Here is a 12,528-nt window from a genome sequence, read left to right as displayed (position 1 = left end):
GGAATCTGAACTCCAGCTCCTGGGTCAGAATATGGAAGGTTGGGGGAGCACATGCATGCGCATTTGTGAGTGTCACTTCTAACAGAGCCCTTTCCCCTCAGCCTGGATGGAGAAATAGGATTTGGTTGCCTGTAGTGCTCATGTCTGTTTCAGTGCTGCTGGTTTCTATGCAGACCAATAAGACATTTGCCTCCACCCTTGTTAAGCTGTGTGACCTGCCATACATACTGGCATCTAATACATGCTTAGTCTTGCCACCAGCTGGACATACAGATAGGAGCAATCAGAGAAAATCCTTGGATCTTGGAGACTTTTATCTTTTACTTCCCTTCACAGAGACTGGAGAACCATTCAGGTTTTTCAAGTAGATAACTCCTTTTCTTCTTAAAACTCCACACACATCACATACTCCCTCTGAATCCAGAAAAATACATTCTTACTAAGTAGCACTGATATTGAAATTACTGGATGAGATTTTATTTTATACTTATGATAAAAATAAATAGTCCAAAAGATTTATTCTGGCTTTTAAAAGTTCTTAATTTACTAATTGCATGAGCAAAGCCATTCATCTATTTTGATAATTCTATTTATTCTCCCAGCTTGTGTGAAAATAAATTGGCAAAAATGACACACAGAATTCTGGAACTGAGATGGGGTTGTATATCTTTTGAAGTAATGTATATAATTATAGCTTTGGAATTAATAAATTCTTAAATGTCTGCAGTTTTTTATTAACTTAGTTCATATAGGATGTAGTGTTGATTTCACATGCAAAGAGCTCTTAAAAAATCCCATGCGATATAGATACAGAATAAGACTGAATATCAGCTCATAATTTTTGCATTTGCTGCACTCCAAATTAATTTTGGTCCCTTTAATGCATGCATGTATACTGAAACAACAAAATCAGAAATGCCGAAAGAAAATTTTATGGTACTAATCCAAAATAATGAAATTCCTGTGAATCACAGCTGAGCTTCACTGAGTATTGTTCAAACATCACACAAGGTTTAACTCAAGGGAATGTTTCAATCAATTTTGCAGATTGCCATGACATTTCTTAGCAAAACCCCAAGGTATATTACAGCAGTAGCTGTACAATTTGGTTTTCTTCAGAAAATATTCTAATCACATTAATAAGTGCTGTGTGACAGATTGTGTCTTCTCCAGGGAAGAATTTTAAAAGATATGTTCAGGTAGATTCCATCTCATTCTGCCTCACATTCGCCTTTTTTATAAGGGGAATATTTAAAATCTGAAATGAAGATAGGAAGACATAATGTGAAATGTCACTTCTCTGTGTTACAATCCAGACTTTTGGGGGACGGGTCAATTAACTGATCTCATAATAGATCTTTTAAAACATACCACTGACACTCCACACATTTCATTTCACCATATATTTAAATTGCATTCTAATCAGAGACAAAATGCAATAATTATTGCCAATAGGTGTTCCCTTTTCTTTTCATTATAGTGATTAATAGACATATTAACTATATTTAAGATAAATGTTCAATTCTCTAGCTAATACATTTTTTTTTTAAATGAAAGAAAATTATATCAAGTTTTAATAGACACTCAAGAATCAAAATGCTGGTCCACAAGAACACAAATGAAGAATTAATTCTAAAACTTAAGATACACTTGAAGAGTATTATTAAAACCACATATATTTATATTGCAATATTGTCATTTAAAACAGTATATACAAACACAGAAACTGTATTTCCTAGCAATTCAACATATACAGACATAAAATACACATAATAACTAAAACTATACATTTAATTACCAGTTTTTATGTAATAGCAGTATGAAGTTGTAACATAAAGATGTGTGTATAAGAAAGTACCTCACAGCATTCTGGAGTTACAAGTTATATACTTTTCTCTTGGCAGTCTGACATGAAACTACAAAACTTTATAGAAAAAAACTTCAAAATAGTTTAAAGTAAAAATCATCTCACTAGTTAGTAGCTAGTAGAAGATACTCCTTGGGTTTCTGAAGTTGAAATTACACTAGCCATGAAATAGAGCAGAAAATGAGATATCCAGAACAAAGTTTATTTCTCCCTCTCATTAAAATAACCCATTTATATGTATGGGATCAATTTTTCTAAATGGTAACCATGTAAGCCTTAGTCACTCAGTCTCCCCATAGACACTTCTTCTGAGGACTATATTATCCCACTGGACATTGCATGATGGATGGAGATGAACAGGTACCTTCAGAGGATAGTTCATTCCACCTGCTTTTTCAGGGTGCAATGACTCACATCCTAAAGATACATGCATTTTTCCATTAAATACAGAAGTGTCCTATTTGACTAGTTCACTGTGACATAGAACTTAACTGTTAGAAATTTAAATTAGGTAAGCCTGTGACATTATCATAAAAGGACAGCTATCTTCCTCATGCAGTACAACAGGAAGAGCTTAAAGAATTAATAGCCTTTTGCCAACAAGTACAAAATATGAAGATTTCATACACTATTTCCTACTCAGAGCAAATACCCACTCCACAGTTTTTTCCAGCAGCTCTTTGAGCAGCATGAATCAAAATGTCCAAGTCAAATTTTGACATTGCATACATGCTTAATGTTTTTCCATAAATAATAACATTTCCATACAACAATATAAAAATTACAGAATGATAGGTCATTTAGTTTAGATAAGACCTCTAAGATCATTGAGTCTAGCCACTAATCCAGCACTGCCAAGTCCACCACTAAACAATGTCCTTAAGTGCCACATCAACATGTTTTTTAAATGGCTCCAGGGATGACAATTCCCTGGGCAGCCTGTTTCAATAACTGACAACACCTTCCATAAAGAAATTTTCTCCTAATGTCCATGGACATGCTCCAGCGCCTCGATGCCTTTCTTGTACTGAAGGGCTGTGAGAGTGCATCCTAAATGGCCCTGATCTGCCTCACAATCGTCATGGAGAGAGACCAAAGAATAATTAAAACCCCTGTTTGCTGAACCGGTGAGGGGGAAAGTCACGTGCCTGAGGTCTGAAAGTATTGTTAGCTCACTGTTTCCACGGCTGTTGTTTGCTGTATGCTACACTGAGCTCACAGGGCACCCTGCCCTTTTTGCACAATAGCTCTTGGCCTGGCTGGTTTGAGCTTTGGGGTGGTCCCTCCTCCAAGAGAAGACCCCTCTCACCCATCCTTAGCCATTGTGACAGACAAGTAGAGATGTAAGAAGCCTCTTCATCAAGGGACCGAGACATGAAATCCCTATGTGAGAAGGCCCCCTCTCACCTTCTTCCAGAGACTGGGACTGAAACTCCCAACTCGGGGGAGGTGTGCAGGGGCTGGGGGGAAGGAAAGCTGCCCAAAGCAAGATGGATGTCCCAGGTGCAGGCCGTCAAAAACAAAAAACAACGGCTCTCACCTGCTGTCTAGCTTGGACTTTGTGTACACCCCTTTCAAACGCTATTCTTCCCCCTTGAAGACCTTTGTTTCGGTTGTGAAATTTATTCCCCCTTCCCCCAAAGAAAAAGAATGTAATTGGGGTCCAGATGAACTGTGCCTCTGAGATCTCCCCAGACATGACCTGGTGAGCTGGGCTCCGAAGGACTACGAAGACCACGTTTGGTAGCTATAAACCCACTCTTTTCCTTCCCTCTTTTCCCTTATTTCCTCCTTTTTCCCCAGTTCCTTCCCCAACACATTTCTGCTGTGGTTATTTCAATAAAGTTGCACTTGTTTGTTTATTACTGCAAATCCCCTGTGCTGTGTTGGTTTTTGCACCCTGAGATCACCCTATGAACCATCACGAAACCCGTTCGTAAGGATGGATCATGAAAAGGGCCCAGAACTGGACACAGGACCACCAGTGCTGAGTACAGAGATACAATCACCGCCCTGGTCCTGCTGGCCACACCACTTCTGATCCAGGCCAGGGTGTCATTGGGTTTCTTGGCCACCTGAGCTCATTGCTGGATCATGTTCAGCTGCTATCAACCAGCACCCTCAGATCTTTCTCCACTGAGCTGCTTTCCAGCTACTCTGCCCCGAGACTGTAACATTACATGACATTGAATCAAACAAGACTACGAGTCTATAAATATGTGTGGATACATGTTTCAGTGTATATGTGCTTATAAATATCCATATTTATACTATTATGTCTTCCCCTCTATACTTTATTTCTGCAAATTTGTTTTCCCAGGAGTCTCATTATATATGGTGGATTTTCTTAACAGGCTCATGTAAAATATTATAACATTGAGAATTTCAGCTTTTATTTTTCCCAACTATTAACTATTTCTCTAGCTGAGGTTTTAAGAAAAAAGGATGAATCACAAAAGAGCTGCTTCATTTTCTAAAAAGGAAAATAAAATTAAAGAAACCCCCAAAACTTCCCAAAACTTGCCACGCACTTTTCTTCATAATCCTCTTTTCATTTTAAGAGCAATTAAAGAGTTAATAAAATGTCTGTCAAGAATCCTGAAAAATGTGGCTTAATCTGACCTCATTTTTACTGTAGGATTCACATCATTTTCTGTCATGTATTACTACATGAAGCTAAACTCTTATCCATCTCTGCTACTTGCCTTCAGTTCTCAGATTATAAAGCTTGTGCTGTTATCCAATGACTTCTCAGACAGAGTGCAAGATAAATGACTACAGGTCTAACAGTTTCTTTACACCTTCTTTTAGTCTTTTTTCTTATCCAGAAGAACAAAAGATACACAGTCCCTTATATTCCCACAACTCCAGAAGCCATGTATGATACATAGAGGTAACAAAGGCAAATGTAATATGTGATGTAGCATCACTAAGTTCAGGAGGCTCTTTCATTGTGGATATTTAGAATCAAATTACACTGACACAAAGGCATCACTTGGTAATAAGAGAGACTACTCTTATTACTGGAAGAGCTGGAGCAATAATTTTGAGAGACACACTTTACCACTTTAATGCTTTAAGGAGTTTTAAATGGGACAACCAGTCAGAGTGATTTAATATCTAGAAGAGAAACTATCACACTACTTGTACAAAATAGAATAAGGGGATCACAGATGAGCACAGTTCTCTTTATCTGAAGTCTTATTTTTATGTTATCAATAACTCTTTCTTAGAGGAATACATCATCACCGTACTTTGTCACATTTTTCATGCCCTCACAGAGAACACTGATGAAATTCAGAATCGAACTTGCCTTCCTTCTTCTTCCTTTCATTTCTTTTTCTGTACTCTTTCCACTGTTACAGTGTTTCCAGTGTTACAATATAATTCTCCTTTTTTTGTTCTTACCAGCTTACTCTATTTGTACTAAATTTCTCTTGTGACATCTATCTCTGTCTCCTTCCCCTAACATTAAATCTTATACTGCTCTAGCTTTTCCAAGAGTCACTCCCACATTTAATATAAAATACCAACAAAAACCTAAAAGTATGATCCATCTCATCAAGTACCAAAACCTTTCATTTGAAAGCAACTAGGACACATTTATTTAGGAAACTTTGTTACCTGGAAATACTAGCTTCCATTTGTGTCCTAAGCATTATTTAACCTCTCAGAGAAGAGCTAAAATTCCTGTTATATCTTTTTCCTGAAATCTGACTTCAAGTAATAACAACTTCTTCCTTAAAAGCCATTTTTCCTTCAGCTTCTGTAATCAGCCATTATATAATTCTTTCTCACTGATTTTTCATTCTGTGGGAAGTGTAAGGGCCTAGTCCAGTTCTGGAATTCTAGGAATTACTACAAGAAAATTAAACAAACCCAAAAATCAGCTATGCAAAACCTAGGTTAGCTTTGGTGCTAACCTAGGTCTCCTTCTAGAGCAGAAAATACTGAACTTACACATTAAAAAAAAAAAAAAAAAAAAAAAAAAAAAAACACCCAAAAAAAGTGGAAAAAGAGAAAAGGATTTTTTTTACCTTTTCCATGGGTAACATCCACAGTCCATGTGCAATTCAGTGAATTTGGATATAGATCAGGATAACCTGGGGATAAAATTGTTCCACTAGGTCCTCTAACATCTCCACCACATAAAGCTAGAAATAAAAAAAAAAATAACAATTACAATAATAATAATATAAATAACAGAAAACATAGAAAATGTGAGAGAACAAACCTAAAACTTCCTGCTTTTAAAATTATTTAAAAGTAATTACTCAAATGATTTAGCAATTTAAGATATGACTAAAGACCATTTTTATGCAGTAGAAAAAGAAATGAAATAAATTATTAATTAATTTTTGTTTAATATGCATAAGAAAATCAAAATCAAGTAATTAGTTGTTTTTTTCAGGTTTCTGAAGCCTCTGTGAAAATTGTTAAGTTCAGCAGAGAGATGCAGGCAGATGATAGAGAGCCAAACAATATCACTTAAACAGAAGCCAAGGCTGGAGAGTCAAAATGGTGGATCATGGCTATTGAAAAATTATTTACTTAAAATATTTGCACAGGGATGGTTGACCTCATTTCGTGAATACAATTATAATTATTGGTTATGTGTTTGTAGCTATGATGTTCGTGCTAATGAGAAATTCCAGTATACGAATAAGCATTTCTATAGTTTCATTAGCAACTTTGTAAAAGTAATCAGTAATTGAGCAATACAAAAATTAAATTACAGCTTTAATTAATGCAAAATACAAAAATTTAGTCATTACAACACTGGCAAAAATGTACAGCTCAATGATCTTCTGTTCCAGGGTTTTTGAAATACAACATTAATCAGGTAATTTTAGTAAGGACGAGTCTTGCATTTTAGAATTATCATATATCAATAACAGCTATTAAAATTCAGTACCAAGTCATTGCGTCAGAGTTCTCTGAATATAGATTATCTCAGAAGGCCATACATTATAAAACAAATTACTAGTTCTATTTTTTTTCCTCAAGGTTAAAAGCATCTATTCCTTTTATTTTCCTTACCCTAATTATATGCATTACCAAAATTATTTCGCAGAAATATTTTAGAATAAAAGCAATGAACTATTGTCACCAGTTTCAGGTCAAATAATTTAGACCATTCCAGCAGTTGATTGCAGTCTTTCCAAAGTAATTAACACAAATTCTTCTCTTATCTTTAGAAGATGTTAAAGGTCTTCAAAGGCAATTTTGGAGAGATGCAAATGGCAGCTATTTGTCTGTAACTCCAGTTGATACAAATATCAAACCCTCCTCTTGCTCTATAAGCGGTCACTCAACTATTTCTTGCTCATGTCTGTGCTTCCCACCCTGCTGCCAGAGCGATGAGGGTGAGGGAAGGAGCCTGTCGAAGGTTGGAGGAGCAATGCCTCTTCCTGAGATGCTGCCCCACCTGCCCTAGCTGGTTTAACCTGCTCCTACCCCTCCCAAAACATCTGAGCACCTCCTAAGGCAGCACTCAGCAGTGTGACTCCTAAAGGAGGGACAAGTCTGGCCTTTCAGTATGTGCTCAAGCATTACATACTTCAGGAGCAAGGTGCTGCGAGTAATTTGCTGCATCATGCTGTTTCTTCTCCTATGTCTTGATAGTTATGCTGCTTATGGCAATTTCTGCCACACTTTGATGGAGTAAATGATTGAAGTTACACTCATTATGCTTTTGCTGTTAATGTTATATATTTGAGAATGAATATATGGACATGTCATAATCTTCTGCTTGCAGATGTAAATTCATAACTGATTTGAGGACACAGAAGAAAGGGAATCAAGAGAATATCCAGAATGTACCTTCAATCTCACCTTGTACCTAAGCAGACATTTGTGTCAATGAAATACATGCATTTTCAGTAGCACTGTGAAATGTTTTCATAAAGATCAATTATTTTTCAAATTTTTCATAATGAGGCTATGGCACTGTATATCATCATTGTGTTCAGGGCACTAAAAGAAGTATACATTTAATAAGCCTTATTTTATAAATCAGAAATGGAATTTCATCCTATATACTAGGTTGAAGGCTGCCCTATCTTGCCAAGCTAAAATTTGTTTGGTCATTCTAACTAAATATATTTCTGTTTTAAACATGCTTACTTGTCGGCAATGCCTCATAGCTTTGTATGTGCTATTTCTCCTGCCAACTTTCTAGCCTTTGTTGGCCTAATTGTAAGATGCAAATTTGCAAATCCAGTACCACAGGCTGAAATAAGACATTCTAGGACCACATTTGCCCAATCTCTCCAATGTTGCCACAGGCAAATAACCTCCTTCCATATTAATTTTCCTCCTCACTTCTCTGATGAAGAGACAGTGAAGGCAAATACTGCCACTTTATAATCTGATCTTGCTATATTTAGACATTAGCAAAATACAGCCAAGGCTGTGACAGCATATTATTGGAGCTCCTGATGGTAACTATCTACTTCATCCATTAAATAATAAATACAGCCAGTTTTTATAATCATGGGCTACAGACCAAATAATATATTTTACAGAAGGTGTTTGGAAAACATTTCAGGAATGCAAATAGTGACAAAACATCTATGGCATGCCATCAGGCCTTCAGTGTAACTCTGTGAAGGCTAGCAGATGGCAGAAAAAGGCATCAAGGGAGCAGCCTTTTAGAAAATAAAGCCAAGCTGACAAATCTGAAACCCTACATGTGCAACTGGCCCTGAGAAGATGGCTAACAGCCCAAGCATGTAATATCACTACTAGTATCTGACTGTTTTTCAGAGTTCAAAGGAAAACAAGAGCACGTAAAAATAAGAACAGCAAAGGAAAAATACACATTATTTCCAAATTCTACCTTTCTACTTTATCTGATTATACCAAGATGGAATCTAGGAAGGAGTAAAAGTAGAATGAACAATTAAGGAAACAATTGAGGTAATACTTTTGATTTATAATGTGGAAAATGGAACATTATGTTAACACACCAATTAATTTTTTTTTACACAATCAGAGAAGTTGAATCAAGACATGCTTGCATTACTGTTTTCCAAATAGTGAGAAGCAAAATAAAATTTTAAAAAATGTAATAAAACAACAACAATGAGAATAAAAGAACAAAAAAGTAAAGAGAACAAAATATAAAAGTGGTTTTATGAAATACAGAGTGGTATGTAGAAGTATACTCTGTGGTGATCAGAAGTGATGTAACAATCTAAGAAGCAAGTTTTGGATAACTATGAATGAGGATTCCAATTTAATAGTGGAGTTTGGTTCCGATGTTCTGCTGAAATAAATTCTTACAATATTGGGCTGAATACTTGCACTCTCTTTTGTTGCAACTGCATTCATTTTGCTCAGTAACATGATCAATCACACAAAAAAAAAAGTGACAACAAGTAAGCTTAGTTTAGAAAATGGCTCCAAATATACTTGGAAAATAATTTTTGGCCCAAATAATTTCAGAACCTTTAGTCAGGCTACTCATGTCTCAGTGGGAGACATGCAGGCCATGTTTCATCCCAAAAATACATTAATATTTGTAATAAAAACACTTGACTTTTGTCATTCATAGCAAAGTTCCACTTCAGACCATATTTCATGCTACTATAAAACTGTTATAGGAAATCAATCTTGCAATACTAGAAATAGCCTTATAATTTTCAGCCTAAATTTATTCATAGTCTATTTTTACCCATTTGATCTTCTGCTAAACTGTCATTATATTGAATTCCCTCTTGGGGTCTCACTTGGGAAGGCTAGCAAACCACGTAAGAATCTATGATTTCTGATCAGTAATGAGACAGGATTTTTTAAATCTACTTCAGTAGGATATGTTTTCCATCTCTACGACCCTGCATTAACAATTGCAAGTACTTAGCTGTCTTGCCACAGCATCTATGCCACAGAAACATATTTCTAGGACACTTCACATTAGATTATGACATGTTTTCTCATATTTGTTTCTTTGTGTTTTCCATTTTATTCTCACATGCCCTCTGTTCTGGTTTTAGCATGTTTATATTTTACTGTAGAAGTCAGTTTTTATATTCTCTTCCTGCATAGGGTCATCCTGCATAGCTAGCTTAACACTTATTCACAGAAAACTCTCGTAAATTTTGCTTTTTATAACCATCAGGAAAACTCAATAAACACTAATTATGTTTGCTGTCACCCGAGATCTACAAATACAATTTACAATCTATTTAAAACAAGTTTGTTTTCATGTGATACAAGTCATTCTCAGAGTTATGAAGAGCATAGTGATATGAAATGTCTAGAAATCTGGATATGAGAGGAAGGGGGTCTCCGTCAGAGAATGAAATATTATAGTTTATGACTGAAATATTATAGTTTATGATTTAAGCATTTTCATGAAGGACTTCTAAAACTGTATTACAAAAGCTGCAGAGAAGATCACCATACCCTGGATGGGGCTCTGAGAGGCCCTACAGCATTCACTGATGAAAACAAGTTGTAGTAACAACTCAGGGCCGGCTGGGGACATTGACAAAGCACAGGCCTGGTCCCTTCAGGGTGGAGGCCACAGCCCCAGGGCTATCAGCTGCCAGGCTCACAGACCCTCACAGCAGAGAGTGGGGCAGAGAGGCCTTGGGTGTGTGCTGGAAAGGCCTCTGGTCAGAGGCAGTGGCTCCACCCTCCGCTGTGCTGAGGAGCCCGGCTGAGGGGCCCTTCACCCGGGGAAAACTCATCCACAGCAGAGGGAGTTCACAGATTTCACAGAATTCATAGAAGAGACCTTAAAGATCATCGAGTCCAACCCATGCCCTAACACCTCTACTAAAACATGGCATGGCCCATCAAAGGGCACCCTAAAGGGTTCCCCAGACCCTGCACCAGAGTACCAGAGATGGTCCAACAGACCCTCAGTATTGGAAGGGACAGTGTCAAACTGGCCTCCTGCAAGGGAGGCACAGGGCATTCCCACCTGCCTAATGTGTGGATTAACCCATGGAATTCTGCACTCTTCAGTGTGGTGCAGTGTGTGGCAGCCACAGGGGACCCTGATCAACATGAAGACCACATGGAGGGGAGCAATGACACATGGCTGGGACCCTTGGGTGGGTGATATGCTTTCACATAACCCCTGTCCTTCCTTCCTTCCTTCCTTCCTTCCTTCCTTCCTTCCTTCCTTCCTTCCTTCCTTCCTTCCTTCCTTCCTTCCTTCCTTCCTTCCTTCCTTCCTTCCTTCCTTCCTTCCTTCCTTCCTCCCTCCCTCCCTCCCTCCCTCCCTCCCTCCCTCCCTTCCTCCCTCTCTCTCCTTTCTCTTTGCCTCTTTTACTATTAAATTAATCATATCCATTCTTTGGCACCAGCCTCTAACCTCATTTGATTTTAATCTAATTTTTGGGTATATTTTGAACCTTCAAACTTATTTCTGGTTTATACACAGAAACTCCACTTTCTTTGATCCTCTGGGTTTAAATTGGATCATAACAGTCCCCATATCCAAAAAGAACAGAAAATATGAAGAAAATGTATGAGATAGATAAATAGATAGATAGATACAGATTCATATAAATGTATTTCTGATGCATTTCAACTGAGTGTTCATTAGTAATTCACTTTAAAAAAATAAAATAAAAAGTGTTTTACTTTTTTAGCATGATTGATGATGGTGATATCTGTGAAATTAGCATTTTTCACATTTTCAAATGGTATCATCTATTATTTCCTTATTTAAAGATTTTTCAAGAGACTGGCCATAGGTCACCACCCGCAAGTCAAACACTAACATAAAATGATGTATCTCAATTTTCTCAGGAAAGATAAAATTCTCTTAAGAAGAAGAAAAGCTTCCAGAAAAAAAAAAATCAACAACCACAAACTTTTTTGCAGAAGTTATATTTGTTGTAAGTACACATAAGTGGAAACTATTTGGTTTTCAGAAGTGATGGAATGAGAAAACACACAATTATAATTGATTAGTAATAACAATTAGCTTTAGATTTGAACCATCGTCAAAGAAGACTAATAACATATGCTAGTTTAGAAAGGACTGCAGAGAAAAAAAAAGAAAAATCTATCTATATGGAAATATCTTTGTGTATATATAAGTCTAAATACAAATATATGTGTGCACAAACACACAGAGGCCTCATTACATTAATTTATTTAATTGACTCTAACTTCCATCTACACATGTAATTCTGAGATGATTTTAATTTATTGTGCAATTGGATAAGAAAAGTGGTATATAGAATAGACTAAAATTATTGAAACAGCGAATTAGAGCTTGAATCTAATATACTGTGCTTCACAGACCAAGTAATTCAGCATTTGTCTTCCCTAATCATAGAAAATGTAATGTATCTTAAAATGGGATGTAGTTAAGTAGGGGTAAATAAATAAAGATATGGACATCAAATTACCATACTCAGCTACAAGAAATAAACCTTGGACTTGAGTTTTATTATGCAAGAGATTAATTTAATATAAACTAATGTAGCCTAGATTATTCACAATATAAACTTGCATTTTTACCTTCTCATTTAAATCTAAAATAGACCATACATGCTTTCCATTTTCAATTCTTGCTTCTATTCCACTATTTGAAGCAGGTTCTTTAATAGCTGTGTTTTAGTGGAAGTATTATTTTTATTTTAGAGATGTCAACAGAAGGGACATAATACCTCTGCATTATTCCTTGAATATGT

The 12,528-nt window shown here is 36.4% G+C and overlaps 1 protein-coding gene across 3 annotated transcripts in view; it reads right to left on the bottom strand.

Moving 5' to 3' along the window:
* CSMD3 (CUB and Sushi multiple domains 3) overlaps window positions 1–12,528 on the bottom strand; it is a 586,238-nt gene that overhangs the window by 221,380 nt on the left and 352,330 nt on the right. For all 3 annotated transcript variants that reach the window (XM_058820586.1, XM_058820594.1, XM_058820602.1), the window contains one exon: window positions 5,905–6,021. In XM_058820586.1, coding sequence (XP_058676569.1) covers window positions 5,905–6,021 — 117 coding nt within the window. The remainder of the gene's footprint in view (window positions 1–5,904; window positions 6,022–12,528) is intronic.

This window comes from Ammospiza caudacuta, chromosome 1 (genome assembly GCF_027887145.1).
Source record: "Ammospiza caudacuta isolate bAmmCau1 chromosome 1, bAmmCau1.pri, whole genome shotgun sequence".
In the NCBI taxonomy this organism is placed as follows: domain Eukaryota; kingdom Metazoa; phylum Chordata; class Aves; order Passeriformes; family Passerellidae; genus Ammospiza; species Ammospiza caudacuta.
The sequence above is the reverse complement of the archived record's forward strand: the minus strand, read 5'-3'. Positions and strand labels throughout refer to the sequence as shown.